The 21,526-nt window shown below is 40.6% G+C and overlaps 3 protein-coding genes across 3 annotated transcripts; 1 reads left to right on the top strand and 2 right to left on the bottom strand.

Moving 5' to 3' along the window:
• Positions 1 to 2,003: 2,003 nt before the first annotated feature.
• LOC109261266 (olfactory receptor 1L4-like) lies at positions 2,004 to 3,028 on the bottom strand. Its single transcript, XM_019439840.2, has one exon. The coding sequence runs from the start codon at positions 2,934 to 2,936 to the stop codon at positions 2,004 to 2,006; it is 933 nt and encodes a 310-aa protein (XP_019295385.2). The 5' UTR covers positions 2,937 to 3,028.
• An 11,947-nt stretch (positions 3,029 to 14,975) lies between these two features.
• LOC109261270 (olfactory receptor 1L4) lies at positions 14,976 to 16,000 on the bottom strand. The gene has a single exon (XM_019439844.2). The coding sequence runs from the start codon at positions 15,906 to 15,908 to the stop codon at positions 14,976 to 14,978; it is 933 nt and encodes a 310-aa protein (XP_019295389.1). The 5' UTR covers positions 15,909 to 16,000.
• Positions 16,001 to 16,411: 411 nt separating this feature from the next.
• Positions 16,412 to 17,208, top strand: LOC109261846 (mitochondrial import inner membrane translocase subunit Tim9-like). Its single transcript, XM_019440287.2, has 3 exons — positions 16,412 to 16,435; positions 16,849 to 17,080; positions 17,165 to 17,208. The coding sequence occupies exons 1-3, from the start codon at positions 16,412 to 16,414 to the stop codon at positions 17,206 to 17,208; spliced, it is 300 nt and encodes a 99-aa protein (XP_019295832.2).
• The last annotated feature ends 4,318 nt before the right edge of the window (positions 17,209 to 21,526 follow it).

Raw genomic sequence — 21,526 nt, 5'->3', positions numbered from 1 at the left:
AAGCCCGACCTCTATTTCAGGTTCCCAGCTTTATAGTGGCTCCGCAAGGGCTCTGTGTATGGGCACTGTGTTCCACTTCACAAGCGAGGCAGAGTAGTCCTCTGACTTGCCAAAGTCACTGTTAGGGTGGGGCTGGCATGGGAGCCTGTTTTTATGGTTCCTTACTTGGTTTCCTCTGATATAGTAGCAGAATACCGCCTCCCTAACAAGGGGCAGGTGTTTGGTGGCTGAGGGCAGGGCTTGGTGGTGGTGGATGGATTCCATGAAGGGAATCTAAAACCCCTAAGCATGCCAGTGGGAATCTGAGAGCTGACCATGGTAAAGTGGTTTGGGACCGGGTCTTCAGTTTCTTTATGCCTGTGTATAGCTGGCTGACTTCATCTTTTTCTTTTGAACCTCCTCATTTCCAAAAACCCTTGTCATTTCTGTTTTGTGAAGCAAGCCCAGGGTTACCTATCATGCAGATCAGTAGGACTCTGGCTCGGATGAAACGAGTTTCTGGGGACGCCCCTAAGAATGACTTTATGATATGTGTCTGGAATTCCTGACACATCCAGAAACAATAGCTCTGAGAACACTTCTCCTGTACAGGGAATGCAGTGGCTCTGGACAAGCTCAGTGCTGTTTGTATTTATAGTTATACACCAGGTTCCACCCTAAGTAGCTCATTTGCTTCCTCCATGTGCAAGTTCTGCTGATGGGACATCTCCTGGAGAGGCTTGTCTAGAAGGAGATTCTTCTGCTGTGGGGGGAAATACATCCATATCCTCATCTCTTGAACCTTCTACTCTTGGATTATATGACTCCTCGTTTTCAGTCTTCTTTGCTAATATCTTCTCTCTCAGACTCTTCAACATCAGAAATACTCAGCACTCTTCTCCAGTCCTCCTTAGCCTTCATGTTTCACATCCCTCGTAGTTTATGTCATTCACTCTGATACACAGATAAACTATATCCAAGGAACTCAATTTTCCTTAGCTCAATATTGAGGAAAATCTCCTCAATATTGAGGAAAAACTCAACTTTCCTTGGCTCAATATTGAGTGATGTTGAATGTTTACAGTGGCATCTGCTCCATTGGCTTTGGTTGCTGAATGTTTAAAATGAGCAGCACCCTAATACTTTTCAGTGGTGGACATGCAGTGTGATAATGAACTAAACCTTTGGTTTCCAAGTCCAGCAATTTTGAGATTGTTTGTTTCCTCAGTACAATCTCGCTTATCCTGATTGACACACACATTGCTTCTTCCAGAATATATAGGGCATTTCCGTGAGGATCATGGCCATGTGGACAAGGGCAGAAGAAAAGGAAAAGGAAAAAGAGTCAAGTGCTGAGAATTCACTATGAGGACACATTGGTGTTTTGGGGCATTAAATCTGCTTTCTGGATTCTTCCATATTTCCAGCCATATTCTCTTTTCTGTCAAATTGAACAAGCCTCACCGGGCTTTCCACTGTCCCTCAAACACATTCCAGTGTTTATCATCTCTTCCTCTTTGTGTGGTTCCCACTATTTGAAATGCTCTGTCCATTTCCTACTCTATTGAACTTTGCTCTGTCAAAATCAATACATTTTAAGTGTGATCTTAGGTCGTTATTCCAAGAAGTCTTTTCCCAATTCCCTACCAGATTCATGTAACTTCTTATTCTCAAATTGAGTAGGACTGTAATTTCTTGAGTATTAGCCAAGGTCAAGCCCATAGAGGAAGGATTGGAAGATGCTTTATTGCACTTCAAGATAGCTTTATTTATATAGGGGGCAGAAATAGCTGTCCTGAAATGTGGATTCCTAGCAGCAGTTGTCCTGGGATTGCACATGTATTTGGCTAAGGTCATTAATATAAACAGACTGTTCTAGCTTCCTGCTCAGGGTTCTTGTTGCTTTTCAACACTCCCTTCTAGGACCTCTCTGTATGCCATGTGACAAATGTGTATGAGGGAATGATGAAGTGATCATTTCTTGGGTCATCTCCCAATTAAGCTGTTCCATCTATTTGTTCTTTCTATAAGTGAATTCTGTTCCTTAATTTCTTTAAGCCCCTGTTCATGTCTTTGTTCCTCAGACTATAGATGAAGGGGTTCAGCATGGGTGTCACTACTGTGTACATGACTGTGGCTACCCGGTCCTTCACCACTGAGTACATGGACAGGGGCCTGAAATACACATAGATGACGCTCCCATAGGTCAAGGCCACTACGGTGAGGTGGGAGCTACAGGTAGAGAAGGCCTTCCACTTGCCGGCTGCAGAGGGAATTCTGAGCACAGTGATGATGATTCGCAGGTAGGAGAAGAGAATGCACAGAAAGGGGGTCGCGATGACAGCCAGGGTCTCGGTCATGACCACAATCTGGCTGGAGGACGTGTCAGAGCAGGATAGCTTTAGCACAGGCTGGGTGTCACAAAAAAAGTGCTTAATGACATGGGAGGCACAGAAGGACAGGCGGGACATGAGTAGCACACGGAGCAGGGAGTGCAGGTGGGAGATGGTGCAAGAACCCAGCAGCATGAGGAGGCAGCGCCGTGGGTTCATAACCCTATTGTAATGGAAGGGGTGGCAGATGGCTACCAGCCGGTCTATGGCCATGGAGGCCAGCAGGTAACTGTCAGTGTTCCCACAGGCCATGAAGAAGTACATCTGGACCAGGCATCCCACAAAGGAGATAGCCTTTGTCTCTGACAGTAAATTCACCAGCATCTTGGGCACAATGACAGTTGTGAAGCAGATATCTATGAAGGACAGGTTGCTGAGGAAAAAGTACATGGGGGTATGGAGTCGGGGGTCTGAGTGGATGGCCAGGATGATGAGTACATTGCCCAGCACGGTGACCAGGTACATGATGAGGAAGATGGCAAAGAGAGGTTTCTGTAGCCGAGGGTTGGAAGAGAGGCCCAGGAGGATAAAGCCTGAGTCACTGCTGTAGTTCTTGGTCTCCATGTCTGTGCCTTCCTGGACAGGGTGTGGAGAAGCAGTTGGAGAGATGTGAAGGGCAATTTCATCAAGTCAGCTTCTTCCCTAATTTCTAGCCTGTAAAAAGAATCCCTCTTGTTTTAAAGAGGAAATTTTATAGTTTTGTTAGAATTTAAGAACATTTACTTAACCCCTAAAACAGATAGTAAATCCCACATGGAAAACTTAAGATAATTCCAAGCTATTTTCTCAATGAGAAAGTAAAGGTGCGTCTCATGTGTCTTAGGAACTTCTAGGTAGCCTAAGGTGTGTGAATTCTTCTCCATTTTCTTTTGAATATTCTTCCTAGATTGTTTCTTGAACAACTCCTTATCCTCTTATTTTCTTCTTTTCTCAGGGGAAGAGGCTTGTGGGCCCCATCTTGAATCAGGATGCTTTCATATAAGGGGTCCCTATGAATGAGATTCTCTTTAGTATTCTCTCCTACTCAAAGGACGACAGGTGGTGGTGGTGGCAGTGATAATGGGAATAAGACAAAAGTGAGAACAAGATGTCATGAGTGTTCCTTGGGATCCACATTGTCAGATGAGACTTGGCTTAGGTCTTCATAGCAGAACCTGCTTAATGTTTATTTAAGAATTGTATTGGCTAATATGATCTGGGTACTTAAGGTTTTGGGTCAGGGATGCCATCAATATAGGAATACTACCATGCCTATGTTACTGTGGTTAATTTTTAAAATATTTTTAATTTTTATTTAAATATGAAGTCATCATTCTCAACCTTCAGATATTATTGGAATAGAAAACTTTGGATGTAAGTCCCTTTCTTACCAGTATTAATGTAAGAAACAGACATAAAAAGTTAATGGTGATTTCATGAGGTGATCGAGGTGTTAACTAATCTAACCTTGGCAATCATTTCAGAATATGTAAGGTTGTCAAGTCATTATGTTGTACACCTTAAACTCACAAAATGTTACATGTCCATTATATCTTAGGAAAGCTGGAAAAAAAGTCAGTTTTGTCAATTAATAAAATTCAATGCACATGTAATAACACCCCAATGTCATCGACTCTCAATAGGAGTTGAGAAGGTCATTCTAAAACTCAGAGGAGTAAAGGCTAAATAAAGACAAGATAATTTGAAAAAATTAGAGTTTTAGAGAAGTTTTCTAACCCAAATCAAAGCACATTACAATGAGAAACTAAGATAATGGTACACACAGAGAAAAACAAATGAAGGGTCAGCATAAAGAGTTCTGCATGCCTATATTTATACATATATACAGATCTTAATCGAAGTGGAACTTAGTGTATAATATTTATCTCACAGCTATGAAAAATGGATGAGCTATTAAATAAGAATATTTGATATTTGTGGCACTTGGCTGCAACTTTGGAAAAGAAAAGACTAGATTTCTATCTAACACACACAGAAATACATCCCGTAAGAATGAACAATCAAGGTAAAAAATCCAAACCATAAAGTAAGTATTCACCAAAAAGAAGTATATATTTATGGTCTCAGGACCAGGATACTGTTCCAAGTAAAAAATATATAGAGGCATAGTGACAAAATACCGTACTCAAAATGCGAAAATTACACCAAAAGAGATAATAAGTAAAGCTAGACTATAATGATTCACAGAAAATATCTGCAGTATATTTACCAAAGAAAACACAGAGAAAATGCTCAGCTTCATTTGAAATCAGAATATTGGGGTGCCGAGTGGCTCAGCTGGTTAAGCCTTGAATTCTTGGTTTTGGCTCTGGTCATGGGCTTGCAGTTTGCGAGTAGAAGCCCTGCATCAGGCTCCATGCTGATAGTATGGAGACTGCTTGGGATTCTCTCTCTTCCTCTCTCTCTGCCCCTCCCCTGCTCGCTGTCTCTGTCTCTGTCAAAATAACTAAATAAAGTTGAAAAAAATTAAAAAAAGAAATCAGAAAATATACATTAGTCTGAAATGCAATTTTCATCCATTAGATTGTCAACGCATTTTTTTTTTTTTTTACAATATGCAAAGGAAAAAAGAGCCTCACATATACTATTGATGGGAAGGTAATCACTATTGGCTTTTTGGTAATCTCTATCAGAATTGAATATACACTTATTTATCCAATAATTTCACTCACAGAAATCTATCCTTTAGAAACAGTCATGTTTCATAGCACAAATATACACACATTTTTATTTTAGCATTGTCTGTAATGCCAAACAAAATAATATAAACAAACAAACAAACAAAACATTCCCCAGAGAAATCACCCAACAATCCACCATCGGGGAATTATTAAAGCAATTTATAGTGCATCTCTTTACTTAGTACCTCACAATGTCTAAAAAAATCATATGGCTCACATCTGCCAACATTTATTAGCATGCAGTGTATGTCCCACACTGAGCTAAGTGCTTGGCATGCCTTCCATCATTTTATTTTCTCCAAATCCTAAGAGACAGGCCCTATTGTTTTCCCTACTTTACAGATAAAAAATAGAATTTAGAAAGGGTAAGTAATGTAGCAGATCCCACAGTTAGTAAGTGGTAGATCAGGGATTTTAATTCAGGCAGCCTGATGGCAGAGTAAGAGCTGTTTACTGCTGCTCTATTATCAAGGCTATACTCTTGCCCATTATGTTTTGTTAAGTGACAAAAGCAGGTTGCAGAGCAATACATATAGAATTATGCTGTTTTGTAAAGAAGAATACTTTTTATTTGTGCTTGTTGAGGTTTGTGTGTTTATTTGTGTGCGGCTTCCTTCTGAAGTGAAGATATGCAGGGAGGAGATCCTTCCATAGTTAACTTTTTACTTTATTGTTCATATTTAAAAACACTGGCCACATGTTTATTTATATTATATTTATATAATTAAAAAGTTGAGAGTTTCCTCTAATTCCAGTTTTCAGAGACTAGACTTGTGTGCATATTCAAAGTTTTTTCCTCTACATAGATGTAGACAAAGATTATATACAATAATGGGGTCACTGCATCCATAATGCTTTGTCCCCCACAGATGGTGCCACAGTGGATATGTGTGTGTGTGTGTGTGTGTGTGTGTGTGTGTGTGTGTGTGTGTGTATGCTCAAACGCGCGTTCACATTGCACTCATGAGAGTTTCTGGGGTATGGAATACATTCTGAGATACGGAATGCTGAATTGGAGTTCATGAATATTGAAAATTCCAATAGATACTCCCAATCTGAGACAAACACCCTCCATCCCACGGCAATATATTCATTTGACTGTCTGGACTCTTTCTCCATTTCCTTCACTAGGTCTTTCAGCCTCAGTGCTGGGACATTGTTTTCCCTGGAAGTGAAGGGTTATCTGGTCCTCTTTGGGCTTGCACCAGGTAACATTGTGTATTTCCTTGTGCCTTGGGCAAGTCATTTCCTGTCCTTAGAGCCATCAGTAAGAGACGCTGGCTCTACTTCCTGTCTAGCCTACTCCTCACACCTGAACACTCACGTGCCTCTTGAAATATGCGTATACCTGTGCTATCATCATCACATTAAATTGCATTAATAAATATATAAAGGTTTTTGTATAGCAGTTATACCCCAAAATAGCTGTTAAAGAAAAGAAGATGAAGGAGAAGCATAGCAGAGCCTGAAATATGTGCAGACCTGTCTACATAGGTAATGATAAGAGGACCCTGCCCATTTGGCTGTCCCTGAATACTTTTCAAAGGTAGACCTGAAAAGAATTTAGGGATTTTGACTGCTGGCTGAACAGTCTCATAAGCAACAGTCAGCTCCTTTTACTTGGAGTACTTGTGTGCTGCCCCAGAGCAGAGTTGGAGGAGGGGTGCTATCTAGCGCCAGATAATTACGTATCTTGCTTATCCTGAGGTTTTGATGTAAAAATGCCGTGTTAATAAAGGATTGTAGTAGAATTCAGAAATGAAGTGCCTGTGTCTCTTTGTAAAAGTTTAGCCTCTCTTTCCCATAATGCTGGTGTTGCCTGACCTACCTAAGGGGGAGGTAGGATGATGCTTCATCAGGGCTTTGTAATGATTCAGAAGCAGCATGGAGTTTTGATTCACAATTTAAGAGTAACAATGAAAGAAACACAGTTATCATTCTCTTCAGAAGCACAGTTGTCATAATGTCATTGGTCTGTACCTTCTTAAGTTCTATTAGTAATTTACGAAGGTTATTTCCCCACCTTCCTAGTATTTAAATGAGATACTGTGTGAAAACTCATTGTGATATGGTATAGCACCATGTAAATGGAAGTTATTACAGTTAGTAATAAAGCATTTTATGTTACTGGCCAAAAACGATAGTTGAATGAAAGAGTTTGGTAAGGCTTCCTACAGGTGGGTGGTATGATTGCTCATACAGTAAGCTTGAGAAGTGACATTTCAAAGATGGGGCTGGTCATCAGGTAGTGGTGGGAGGGACAAAGAGGGATAGGAGTCTTTCCAAGACTTTTAAATTATGCTATCCCCCCTTAAAAGAAGGTATCCACTCCCTTCCTTATTAGACAGGAAATCTAATCTATTTCTGTACTTCTCAACTTTCTCTATTGGAATTTTCCACTTTGTGGACATTTGTCATCTCAGGATGGTTTTCCCTTGCCTGCTTTCTCACCAGTGATGCAGGGCCCTTCTCCTAGCTGCCAGCCCACATCCAACCCAGGACTACAAACTTGGCGTGCAGCGCGGTCTTCCCAAACAGGAAATAAAAGTGCTTGGTGTGTAATGCACTAGGAAAGCCGCCCATCATCCATGCACCTGCACCTGTGAATGAGCGAGGACAGTTGGGAAGTGAGTCAACTGGACAAAATTCAGCTAACATTTCATGGCAAGGTTCTGGGCTTAGTACTCGTCCATTTAGTTCTTCTCACACTAGCACTATGTCGTTAGAAGCAGTGCTTCTCCTCTTGTATAGAAAAAGGGACCGAAGTTCAGAGAGGCATGCTGCTGGTAAGTGGCATAGCTGAGACTCAAACCCAGGTAGGTTTGATTTCAAATGTTGTGTTTTATCTACCCTAAGTGATGCTATCGCACCTGTTCCCCAAGCCATACAGATGTGGTAGAGAACAAAGCAGTGTGGCCTCTGCAACAGAAGTCCTCTTACTGTCCAGTGCCTTACGCTTCCTGCTGACCCACTCCTTTTCTCCCTCCTTTGCTCCCACACACTGGGACCTTTTCAATTTACTTCTTTCCTTTCCCTTTCTGCCTCCCATCCCATGAAGCTGTGTGCTCGCCCACGTTCCCTGTCTTCAGAGAGGAACAGTTGCGGGAGACTTTGGCCCTCAGTGCTGTCACATTGAGAGAAAACAGCAACTTTCTCCTTTTGCACCATTAATCTTCTGGTTCAGGTTCTTAGAAACCCAGCTTGTCCCTGACTACCCTCTTCCCACTTCCAGCAGAGAGGCAAACAGATATGGAGCCCCTTGAACAGATATGTCCTGCTTAGGGAACCTGCAAAGCCCTTTCTAGGCATGGTTCCTCTCTTTTTAATTGTCTGAAATCTGTCTTTTATGCCTAATTTTCATTCCTGCATCATATTGGAGCTCTACCCAGCCATTCCCAGCCATTCCCAGCTATTCCCAGCCATTAAATTACAGATTCCAAGGCAAGTGGACACTTGAAATATGCCTACTGGGTTCTTTTTTACGAATAATTGTCTTCCGTCTGTTTCAACGTACCTTTGGTATCCATCTGATCAACCAGAAGTGCTTCAAGTGGGACTTTGGCTGAAACCCTGTGTAGTGTCCCTCTGCTGGGCTGGCAGTGCCTCACCCTGATGTCTCCTACTGGAGACACCCACTTCATTGCAGCCCCTTCCCGTGGATACTCTCAGTCATGGTCATACAGTAGTGAGCAGTGACACAGTGCTCAGGTGTGCCAGACCCTGTTCCAGGAATTTTATGTACATTAAGTCATTTAGTCTTTACAGTACCCCCATTTTACAGATAACGAAAGTGAGGTAGAAGCACTTGAAGTGACTTGGCTAAGTCCACACAGCTAGAGGGTGTGGAGTCCAGCTTCAGAATGTGTGCTCTTACCCCCTGCATTATCCTCGTTTTCTCGTTCACTTGTCTCCTGCCTTTGAGATGGAGGAGAGAAGATGGGATTAGGAAAAGAGAGGAAGATCATATGAAGATGTTGACCCCAGGTTCTGTTCCCAAGGACCCCTCAGCCAGCCTACCTGTGGGCTTGACAGAGGAGGTTCAGGGTCCTGATCAGGCTAGGGGGTTTTCCAGGGGATTAAGGTCAGGCTCTGAATCTGGGAAGAGCAGGTGAGGGGAAATGCAGATCTGGTTTCAGGAACGTGCTGTTTCCTCTCTCTACCTACAGTGGGCATTGGTGATAGAAAGGGTGACCCAGGGGCCTGTCCTCCGTGCATGTCAGTGCCTTGTGGGGATTGGCCCTGTGGGCTTCCCAGGAGAGGAGAACATTACTGATGTCCTCACTGAGCTCTGTGTGCAGGAGCTTGGTGGGAACCTGGCCTCTGGAGGTGCAGCCTCATATACCCAGGAAGGGAATTAGGGCCTTGCAGCAACACAGGTGATGTTTCATGCACATGTGTGTGAAACATGTACAGTAACATGTACGTTCTTGCACATATGCATGCTGTGTACATACATGTGCTCTTTGTGCAAGTCTCTGTGTAGCTTCTGTGTGCCTACCTGGAGGGAGAGGTGGGGTGATGGCTTCTGACGTCTCTGAAGTTCTATGTCTGTATGTGTGTCTATATCTATGTGAAAATGTAGTGTTAGGGGAAGGGATTAAAATATAGGCTCTGGAGACAGAGGGAATAGATTCAGATGCTGGCTGTTTCTTGTAAACTGTGTGAGCTTTTGCAAACTTAGACACATTTTTTTAAAGTTTTTATTTTAGTTCCAGTTAGTTAATATTCAGGGTTATATTAGTTTCAAGTGTACAGTATAGCAATTCAACACTTCCATTCCTCACGCTGTGCTCATCATGATAAGTGAGCTTCTTGAGCCCCATCTCCGCCTCCCCTGGAAACTGTTAGTTTGTTCTCTATAATTAAGAGTTTGTTTCTTGCTTTGTCTGTCTGTTATTTATTTCCCTTTGCTCATTTGTTTTGTTTCTTAAATTCCACATATGAATTAAATTATATGCTATTTGTCTTTCTCTGACTGACTTATTTCATTTAGCATAATGCTCTAGCTCCATCCATGTCATTGCAAATGCTAAGATTTCATTTTTTGATGGGTGAGTAATATTCCATTGTGTGTGTGTGTGTGTGTATCTCACAACTCATTTTTTTAACGTTTTTAAAACTTTATTTATTTATTTTGAGAGTGAGAGAGACAGAGAGAGTGCTCAAACAGGGGAGGGTAGAGAGAGAGGGACAAAGAGAGAATCCCAAGCAGGCTCTACATTGTCAGCACAAAGCCCGATGCGGGGCTTGACCCATGAGGCATGAGATCATGATCCGAACTGAAACCAAGAGTAGGAGGCTTAACCAACTGAGCCACTCACAACTTCTTTATCCATTAGTTGATGAATACTTGGGTTATTTCCATATTTTGGCTATTGTGGATAATGCTGCTATAAACAAACAGGTGCATATATCCCTTTGAATTGTATCCTTTGGGTAAACACCTGGTAGTGCAATTGCTGGATTGTTGGGTAGTTCTATTTTTAACTTTTTGGGGAACCTCCATAATGTTTTCTAAAGTGGCACACCAGTTTGCATTCCCAGCAATAATGCAAGAGGGTTCCCTTTCTCCACATCGTTACCAATACCTGTTGTTTCTTGTGTTTTTGATTTTACCCATTCTGACAGTTGTGAAGTGATATTTCTTTGTCGTTTTGATTTGTATTTCCCTTATGATCAATGATGTTGAGCATCTGTTCATGTGTCCGTTGGCCAGCTAATGTCTTTGGAAAAATGTCTGTTCATGTCTTCTGTTTTTAATGGATTTTTCACATTTTGGGTTTTGTTGATTGTTTCCAGATAGTTTTTTAAATTTTTTCCTTTAATAGACTTAATTGTTTTAGGGCAGTTTCGGGTTCACAGCAAAATTGATCACATAGTCCAGAAGTTCCCACATACTTGTAAGCCCTCGTACATGCACAGACCTCCAAATTGTCAACATCCCCAGCAGGGTGCTACAGTTGTCATAACTGATGAACTATAATGACACATCGTCATCACTCATCCACAGTTTACATTGGGGTTCACTCTTGCTGTTGTACATTCTACGGGTTTTGACAAATGTATATTGACACCATGATAGTATCAGAGAGAGTAGTTTCACTGGTCCTAAAGTCCTTGGTGTTCCAGCTGTTCATTCCTCCCTCCCTCTGTGCCCTGCAAGCACCAATGTTTGTACTGTCTCCATAGTTTTACCTTTTTCAGAATGTTATATAATGGAATCAGATGGCTTGTAGCCTTTTCAGACTGGCTTCTTTCATTTAGTAATATGTGTTTAAGTTTCCTCCCTGTGTTTTCCAGACTTGATGGCTCATCTCTTTTTTGCACTTAATAATATTTGATTGTTTTGATGTACCACTGTTTCTTTAGCCACTCACCCATTGAAAGATATATATTTAAAAATAGAGTTAATTTTATTATTACATGGGGAATGCAAAAGTCTTATTCTTCCACGTGATGCAGTCTTCTGTTTTGTGTGTGTTACTTCAGTTCTCAAGCCCCGCTTCTATCTCGGGTTCCCAGTTTTATAGTGGCTCCATAGGGGCCCTGTGTATGGGCACTGTGTTCCACTTCACAAGCGAGGCAGAGTAGTCCTCTGACTTGCCAAAGTCACTGTTAGGGTGGGGCTGGCATGGGAGCCTGTTCTTATGGTTCCTTACTTGGTTTCCTCTGATATAGTAGCAGAATACCGCCTCCCTAACAAGGGGCAGGTGTTTGGTGGCTGAGGGCAGGGCTTGGTGGTGGTGGATGGATTCCATGAAGGGAATCTAAAACCCCTAAGCATGCCAGTGGGAATCTGAGAGCTGACCATGGTAAAGTGGTTTGGGACCAGGTCTTCAGTTTCTTCATGCCTGTGTATAGCTGGCTGACTTCATCTTTGTCTTTTGAACCTCCTCATTTCCAAAAACCTTGGTTATTTCTATTTTGTGCAGCAAGCCCAGGGTTACCTATCATGCAGATCAGTAGGACTCTGGCTCGGATGAAACGAGTTTCTGGGGACGCCCCTAAGAATGACTTCATGATATGTGTCTGGAATTCCTGACACATCCAGAAACAATGGCTCTGAGAACACTTCTCCTGTGCAGGGAATGCAGTGGCTCTGGACAAGCTCAGTGCTGTTTGTATTTATAGTTATACACCAGGTTCCACCCTAAGTAGCTCATTTGCTTCCTCCATGTGCAAGTTCTGCTGATGGGACATCTCCTGGAGAGGCTTGTCTGGAAGGAGATTCTTCTGCTGTGGGGGGAAATACATCCATATCCTCATCTCTTGAACCTTCTACTCTTGGATTATATGACTCCTCGTTTTCAGTCTTCTTTGCTAATATCTTCTCTCTCAGACTCTTCAACATCAGAAATACTCAGCACTCTTCTCCAGTCCTCCTTAGCCTTCATGTTTCACATCCCTCGTAGTTTATGTCATTCACTCTGATACACAGATAAACTATGTCCAAGGAACTCAATTTTCCTTAGCTCAGTATTGAGCAAAATCTTCAACATTTACATATATGTAATGAGATTCCAGTAGAAGACCCACAACATTTCCTGTCACAGTTTGCTCATTAAACGACATGCCTCTACTATTATTCTACTATCACATTCAACCAGCCTCACAATATGTGGGAGAAGGAACTGTCAAGGGGTTTCCCGTCTAATCCAAGAACCATGTAGAAGCTTTCCCCCTGACTTGGCAAGGTATTCATAAGGCCCATATAGACCTTTCATCTGCCTATATGTACTTTCAGAAAAGATTTATTTTATTCTTACCAATGTTTATTAGCTAATTTCCAAGTTCCCCCTATGCTCCTTTGTTTGGATAGCAAAAATATGATTAAAGTCCTTTGATAGCATCTGTTCACATCAGCTCACTCCTTCTAAAGGGTGGCAGGATATCTTGTCGAAACTGCCTTCTATTCTGACAGAGACAGCACTCTAGCTGTGTCTGAGAAGATTAGGACTAACCTGGGGGCCAGATTGGTAACTCTCCTCAATGTATTATATCATGGCCACTTGTCATCTACTTTATAGAACACCTGTAGGATTATACATAAAAGATCTTGATTTCTTAGTGACCATGTGCTGTTGAGAAAAAGGAGTGTGGGACTGATGGCAGAGTGGAATCAGAAAAATAATATGTTCAGTTGCCTCGGACCCAGTGACTTAATTTCATTTAGAAATTACCTGAAGATATATTTAATGAACTTATTCCATATATGCCAGGCATTCCTCACATTCTCAAGTGGCTGTGCTTAGTTAAAACTGTGGCACAAAAATAGAGAAAGTAGAAAGCCTACAGAAATCCTAGGCCAGCGTCCCCAAAACTGAGTGACTGGTGGGATATAGTGATGAAAACCAGGTATGTCTGTATAAGATGAAGGCAATTGCAACCTGAGTTTATTTCTTGGATTTCTAGTTGCTTTCTGATCACTTGAAGAGGAAGCAATAACAGCAGTGGCAGGGACCTTAATGTTGGGCTCTCGGTGGCCCTGTGTTCCATAAGGCCACCATACACCTCTTGTTATATTTCTAAGGCTAAGGTCTGATATTCAACTTAAACTCCAGCCATCAACAAGCTTATGATTAGTAAAGGCCGCTGGTTGTTAAAACTTGGTGAAATAATTTAGGCTAAAGGACTCCAGAGACAGTATTCAATTTTATGTTATTTTTGTTATTGAAATTGATAATCAGGAACACTGATTAAGCAACACATTCATACGTTTGTATTTGTGTGTTATTAGAGTTGTGTAGTAGTCATTAAATCTGTTCATCAGTTAATATTGGGTCTCCGTTTGACAGATTCACTGTTGAATTGTGCCTCCTGGCTCCCTTGTGTTTGGGAGGGGTCTTGAGATTAGTTGTTGACAGTGAGTTGTAGGCACAAGTGGTGTGAGTCACTTCCAGACCAGAGTTTTTCGATGCCGGTGGAAAATCTTCAGGAGTTTTCCTCAGCTTCTCATAGAGTGATGATGAATGTTTACAATGGCATCTGCTCTGTCAGCTTTGGCCACTGAACATTTAAAATGAGCAGCACCCTACTACTTCTCAATGGTGAACATGCAGTGTGATTACAAACTAATCCTTTGGTTTCAGGGTCCAACGATTTTGAGACTGTTTCCTCAGTGCAATCTCGCTTATCCTGACTAATACACACATTGCTTTCTTCCAGAATATAAAGGGCATTTCTGTGAGGATCATGGACATGTGGACAAAGGCAGAGTAAGAGGGAAAGGAAAAGGAGTCAAGTGCTGAGAATTCACTGTGAGGACTCCATGGTTTTGGTGGGGGCACTAAATCTGCTTTGTAGATTCTTCCATCTTTCCAGCCTTATTCTTTCTGTTCTCAAATTGAACAAGTGGCATTGGAGTTTCTGCTATCCCTCAAACACATTCCAGTGTTTATTGCCTCTTCCTCTTTGTATGGTTCCCACTATTTGAAATGCTCTCTGTCCATTTCCTACTCTATTGAACTTTGCTCTGTCAAAATCAATACATCTTAAGTGTGATCTTAGGTCATTATCCCAAGAAGTCTTTTCCAATTCCCTACCAAATTCATGTAATTTCTTATCCTCAAAATGAATAGGACTTTTTAATTTCTTGAATACTAGCCAAAGTAAAGCCCATAGAGGAGGGATTTGGAGATGCTTTATTGCCCTTCAAAATAGCTTTAATTTTATAGGGGGTAAAAATGGTTTTCCTGAAATGTGTATTCCTAGCAGCATTTGTCCTGGGATTACACATATATTTGGCCAATGTTATTGATAGAAACTAAGTGTTCTAGCTTTAAGGCCAGGGCTCTTACTGCTTTTCAACACTACCTTCTATGACCTTTTTGAGTGTCATGTGAAAAATGGGTAGTAAAGAAAGATGATGTGACCATTTCTTGGGTCATCTCCCATTTAAACTGTTCCATCTATTTTTTTCATTTTATGAGTGTATTCTGTCCCTTAATTTCCTCAAACCCCTCTTCATATCTTTGTTCCTCAGGCTGTAGATGAAGGGGTTCAGCATGGGTGTCACTACTGTGTACATGACTGTGGCTACCCGGTCCTTCACCACTGAGTACATGGACAGGGGCCTGAAATACACATAGATGACACTCCCATAGAACAAGGCCACTACAGTGAGGTGGGAGCTACAGGTAGAGAAGGCCTTCCACTTGCCGGCTGCAGAGGGAATTCTGAGCACGGTGACGATGATTCGCAGGTAGGAGAAGAGAATGCACAGAAAGGGGGTCGCGATGACAGCCAGGGTCTCGGTCATGACCACAATCTGGCTGGAGGACGTGTCAGAGCAGGATAGCTTTAGCACAGGCTGGGTGTCACAAAAAAAGTGCTTAATGACATGGGAGGCACAGAAGGACAGGCGGGACATGAGTAGCACACGGAGCAGGGAGTGCAGGTGGGAGATGGTGCAAGAACCCAGCAGCATGAGGAGGCAGCGCCGTGGGTTCATAACCCTATTGTAATGGAAGGGGTGGCAGATGGCTACCAGCCGGTCTATGGCCATGGAGGCCAGCAGGTAACTGTCAGTGTTCGCAAAGGCTATGAAGAAGTACATCTGGACCAGGCATCCCAGGAAGGAGATAGCCTTTGTCTCTGATAGTAAATTCACCAGCATCTTGGGTACAGTGACAGTTGTGAAGCAGATATCCATGAATGATAGGTTGCTGAGGAAAAAGTACATGGGGGTATGGAGTCGGGGGTCTGAGTGGATGGCCAGGATGATGAGTACATTGCCCAGCACGGTGACCAGGTACATGATGAGGAAGATGGCAAAGAGAGGTTTCTGTAGCCGAGGGTTGGAAGAGAGGCCCAGGAGGATAAAGCCTGAGTCACTGCTGTAGTTCTTGGTCTCCATGTCTGTGCCTTCCTGGACAGGGTGTGGAGAAGCAGTTGGAGAGATGTGAAGGGCAGTTTCATCAAGTCAGCTTCTTCCCTAATCTCCAGCATGTAAAAAAGCTCACTGGTATTTGTTTTGATTGTAAAGAATATTTACTTCAAGACCTTCCAGAAAAAATGGAATAAAATCCAGTAGGAGAAAAATAAGAAAATTTCAAGCTGCTTTCTAAATGAGAAACTAAAGTTTCCCTTGTGTTTTTAGGATTTTTGTTTGTTTTGAAATTCTATTAGCCAAATTTCTCTGAGTTTTCTTAATTATCTTTCAAAAGATTCTTCTTCAGTTCATCAAGAAACAACCTTGATTTTTTTTTCCTTTTTCACCTAGAGGATGCCTTTATATATATTAATTATTCTGACTAAAAAATTATGAAGCCCTTATTCTAAAATTTAAATTTTACCAGAGTAGAAAACTTTGAATATAAGAGTCTCATTCCCACCAATTATGGGAAGGACAAAGCAAGGATGGTGTCTGTTTCCACTGGTAAGGTATATTTTCAGATGGCAGTGTAATCCAGTGAAAAAGCAAAGTTAATGAAATAGGCACAAATATTTAAAATATGAACATGTAATTATTTTTAACTGACTTGACTGACACTCTAGAAAGCTCCTAGGGACTCATATTAGAACTTTTAAACCTGTGAAGATTTACCAAAGTAGTCAGATACAAGATACATATACAAATATTAATATTTATCCTGTAGTAGAAAAATATAATGCAGTGACAAATTTCAATTGGCAACGGCAAGAACGTATAACTATCCGGTGCCTGAAGTTCCTGCCCTGATCCAGATCCTCTGCCTCTACACTTGACTGGCAATGTAGCCCCCCGACCTTGCACTGGTATAGGATGTGAGAGCCTGTGCTTCAGTAAGTAATCAGGCCTTATTGGAGACACTCAGGTGAAGGTTGGAGAACTAACTTTCCAGAGTAAAAAGGAAACTCATACATCAGAAAAGGTGACTGATAAACATACCAAAAGAATATGTACCCAATACAAGTACCAAATACAAGAATTTGATCAGATAAAACAATTTAAGGAATTTCTTGGAACCTACAATAAATTTCCAGCAACCTGCTTTTTGGGCTGTGTTAAAGACCCCACAACAAGAGGAATAAAACCTGAACAGACCACCTGTTTAGAGCATTGCTTTAAGACATATTTAAAAATGACACAAGGAATATCCATGGGGTTTCAGGAATATCATGTTTAGCTGGATGAAGCCCTGGCACCCAAAACAGGACTACTTGGCCAACCATGATAGAGAAGTCCTGATGGATGGACTTTTGATGAAAGATTGCTAGCAGCTATTGTGATGGAGGTGAGGATTCATCAGATAGAATTCCCTGAAAGCAGTAGCCACCATGTCAAACTGTCTGTGATGACCGTTTGGCAAATGGAAACAGCTGTAGTAACAAAACTGCTATTAACCAGGAATAATAAAAGTAGAAGATCTTATTGTTTAATGAAAATAATAAGGTACAACATTTGTTGAGACCTTAAGATTCAGCAGCTTGGTAACTTCATTAAAAAAAATAAACCAAATTGTTGGAATATTACTCAGCCATCAAAAAGAATGAAATCTTGCTATTTGCAATGATGTGCATGGTGCTAGAGTATATTATGCTAAGTGAAATAAGTCAGTCAGAGATAAGTACCATATGATTTCATTCATCTGTGGAATTTAAGAAACAAAACAAATGAACATATGGGAAGGAAAAAAAAGAGAGAGGGAAACAAACCATAAGGACTCTTAGTGATAGAGAACAAACTGAGGGTTGATGAAGGGAAGTGGGTGGGGGGGTGGGTATTAAGGAGGGCACTAGTTATGATGAGCATAGGGTATTATATGTAAGTGATGAATCACTAAAGAAAAAAAAATAAACCATTGTTTCTTCCAAAGGAAGGAAGGAAGGAAGGCAGGCAGGCAGGCAGGAGACAGACAGACTTGGGAATAAATCTGATAGAAACAAGTAAAAAGAAATGAGAAAAATCTATCTGAAGAAAGTGTAACAGAACACAAAAGGATGTATGAATAAATGGAGATACTATACTTCTAAAAAGGGAAGATTCAGTGCTTAAAAATGTCAATTCTGAGATTGCACATATAAGTGCTGTCATACAGTCTTTCTATTTAGCATAATATCCACAAGTTCTAGCCATGTTATTGCAAATGGCAAGATTCCCTTCTTTTTTTATTTCTGAGTCTAAAAAAGACAAACTCCTCGAAACCAAGAGTTGAATTGTGGTTACCGGGATCTAGGAGATGGCAGAAATGGGGACATGCTGAACAAAAGGTACAAAGTTATAGTTGTAAGTTCTGTAAATGTAATGTAAAGCGTGGTGATAAAAGTTAGCAATATTGTATTACATACTTGATATTTGCTAAGAGAGTAGATATTAATTTATTATTTATTTTATTAATATATAATTGAAATATAGCATCATGTAAACTTAAATTGTAAAATGTGTTGATTTGATGCATTTAATTATTGCAATATGATTACCAGTATAAGATTAGCTAACACCTCTATCACACCAGATAATTATCATTTTTTTTTCGTGATGGGAAAAATTAAGATCTCTCTCTTAGAAACTGTGAAGTTTATATATAATTCAGTACTGTCTTTGCTGCGTGTTAAATCTCCAGGAATGGGGCACTTGGGTGGCTCAGTTGGGTGAGCATCTGACTTGGGCTCAGGTCATGATCTCACAGTTTGTGGGTTTGAGCCCCGCGTCGGGCTCTGTGCTGACAGCTCAGAGGCTGGGGCCTGCTTCGGATTCTGTGTCTCCCTCTCTCTGTGCCCCTCCCCCACTTGTGCTCAGTCTCTTTCTCAAAAATAAATAAACATTGGGGCACCTGGGTGGCTCAGTCAGTTAAGTGTCTGACTCTTGGTTTTGTCTCAGGTCATAAACTCGTGGTTTTTGAGTGCAAGGCCTGTGTCAGGCTCTGTGCTGACAGTGTGGAGCTTGCTTGGAATTCTCTCTCTCCCTCTCTTTGCCCCTCCCCCACTCACACTCTCTGTCTCTCTCTCTCAGAATGGATAAGTAAACTTTAAAAAAAATAATAAACATTAAAAAAATTTCCAGGATTTATTCAGTTACTGGTTGCAAGTTTGTACCCTTAAATGTCTCCCCAATTTCCCCATCTCCCAGCCCCTCCTAACTGCCATTCAATTTAAGAGAGTACTTCTCAAATGTTCTCATAGAAGAACCAGAAATGATCATTATGTCAGGTGATAGACATGTTAATTAACCATACTGCGGGAATCATTGCACAACATGTAAATATATCATATCATCATGTTGTACATCTTAAACTCACACAATGTTATATGTCAATTATATATCAATAAAACTGGAAAAAATCAATTCTTCTAAAATTAATAAAATTTTAGTGCACCTATATTAACACCCTAAGGACATTTTTAATAGAACTTGAGAAGGTCATTCTAAGATTCACCTAGAGGAATAAATGACCTAGAAAAGATAAGATAATTCTGAAAAACTTAGAATAATGAGAGTTTTTAACACGAAAAATCAAGGTAGGTAATAATGAAAAATAATAGGAGAATGGTACACATAAAGAAAAACCAATCAATGAACCAACATAAAGAATTCTGTATGCCTGTATTTATGCATGTATATCGATATTCATCTATAGACATGCTAAACCTTTGTAAAAAATAAAGCCAGATTTCTAACCCATATGAAAATCCATATGAATGAACAAACTAGAAGTAAAAAACCCAAATCATGAAGTATTATCCAAAAATAAAGAGCATATCTATGTAGTGTTAAGATGTGGATTCCATTCCAAATGAGAAAAAAAAATGTAGAGGCAAGAATGACAAAACTACTAAAAAATGTGAAAATTACACAAAAAGAGATCATAAATAAATCTAAAATATTAACTATTGAGTTAAAGAAAATATCTACAATACATTTCTCAAAGACAACATACCAACCTAGTTGGTGCTCAGAAAATGTAAATTAGATTGAAACACGATTTTCACTTATCAGATTGTCAGTAAATTTCTTTGGCAGTATTTAAAGGGAAAATGACCCTCATGTACACTGATAATGAGAAGATAGTCAGTTTAGGCTTTTTGGTAGTCTCTATCAGAATCAAAAATCTACATCTCTTTGTCCAGCAACTCCACTCATAAAAATCTATCCTTTAAAAATAGTCATATATGTGTAGCACAAAGATACATATGCGCATTTTTGTAGCACTGCTTATAATACCGGATAAAAAATATGAACAAACAAAACAAGCAACAGATGAAACAATCTAAATATCCACAAATTATTAAAACAATTAACAGTGCATTCTCATTCCTCAATAGCATACAGTTTCTAAAGAAATGAGATGGCTAATATTAGCCAATTTATTAGTACTCTTGTCGATTCCAACCTGAGGTAAGGGCTTTGCATATCTTTTATGGTTTTATTTTCCCCAAATCCTGGATAGGCACCCATTATTATTATTTTCAATTGGGCTAGATGGATGATGAGTATTAAGGAGGGCACTTGTGATAAGCATTATGTGTTCCATGTAAGTGATAAATCACTGAATTCTACTCCTGAAACCAGTATTGCATTGTATGTTAACTAAAATTTAAATTAAAAAAATAGAATTTAGCAACATAACTTACCAGATCCCCCAGTTAGTAAGTGGTTGAGCTGGGATTTTAATTCAGGCAGTATGATGGTAGAGCAGAAGCTACTCCTTACTAAGCTATATTTTCAAGGTTACACTACTGTCCATGATATTTTATTAAGTGATAAAAGCAAGTTGCAGAACAATGCATATAGAATAATCTCATTTTCTGTAAAGAAATAAATCTCCTTTATATTTGTGTTTGTTGTGTTGTGTGTGTTTATGTGTGTGTAGTTGCCTTTTGAAGTGAGATTGTAGGGATGGAGTGAGGAATTCCTTCCATATTTAACTTTGTATTATATTGTCTTGAAACAGATGTGTCCTGCTTAGGGATCCCACAGAACCCTTTCCAGGCATGGTCCTTCTCTCTTCAGCTCTCTGAAATCGCTCCTTTATGCCTAATTTTCACTCTAGTGTCAGATTGGAGCTTGACCCAGCCATTCCCAGCCATTAAATTACAGATTCCAAGGCAAGTGGACACTTGAAATATGCCCACTGGGTTCTTTTTTACGAATAATTGTCTTCCGTCTGTTTCAACATACCTTTGGTATCCATCTGATCGACCAGAAGTGCTTCAAGTGGGACTTTGGCTGAAACCCAGTGTAGTGTCCCTCTGCTGGGCTGGCAGTGCCTCACCCCGATGTCTCCTACTGGAGACACCCACTTCATTGCAGCCCCTTCCCGTGGATACTCTCAGTCATGGTCATACAGTAGCGAGCAGTGACACAGTGCTCAGGTGTGCCAGACCCCGTTCCAGGAATTTTATGTACATTAAGTCATTTAGTCTTTACAGTACCCCCATTTTACAGATAATGAAAGTGAGGTAGAAGCACTTGAAGTGACTTGGCTAAGTCCACACAGCTAGAGGGTGTGGAGTCCAGCTTCAGAATGTGTGCTCTTACCCCCTGCATTATCC

This window comes from Panthera pardus, unplaced genomic scaffold (assembly GCF_024362965.1).
Source record: "Panthera pardus isolate Hobbes unplaced genomic scaffold, ASM2436296v1 HiC_scaffold_20, whole genome shotgun sequence".
Lineage (NCBI taxonomy): Eukaryota > Metazoa > Chordata > Mammalia > Carnivora > Felidae > Panthera > Panthera pardus.
This window is presented reverse-complemented; position numbering and strand designations above follow the sequence as displayed.

Excerpts from the sequence above, each read along its gene's own strand:
- LOC109261266 (XM_019439840.2), bottom strand. The coding sequence starts at position 2,936 with ATGGAGACCAAGAACTACAGCAGTGACTCAGGCTTTATCCTCCTGGGC.
- LOC109261270 (XM_019439844.2), bottom strand. The coding sequence starts at position 15,908 with ATGGAGACCAAGAACTACAGCAGTGACTCAGGCTTTATCCTCCTGGGC.
- LOC109261846 (XM_019440287.2), top strand. The coding sequence starts at position 16,412 with ATGGTGTCTGTTTCCACTGGTAAG. Across the intron at positions 16,436-16,848 it reads TGTCTGTTTCCACTGGTAAG|GTGAAGGTTGGAGAACTAAC; the intron begins GTATATTTTCAG and ends GGAGACACTCAG. Across the intron at positions 17,081-17,164 it reads AATAAAACCTGAACAGACCA|ATGAAGCCCTGGCACCCAAA; the intron begins CCTGTTTAGAGC and ends ATGTTTAGCTGG.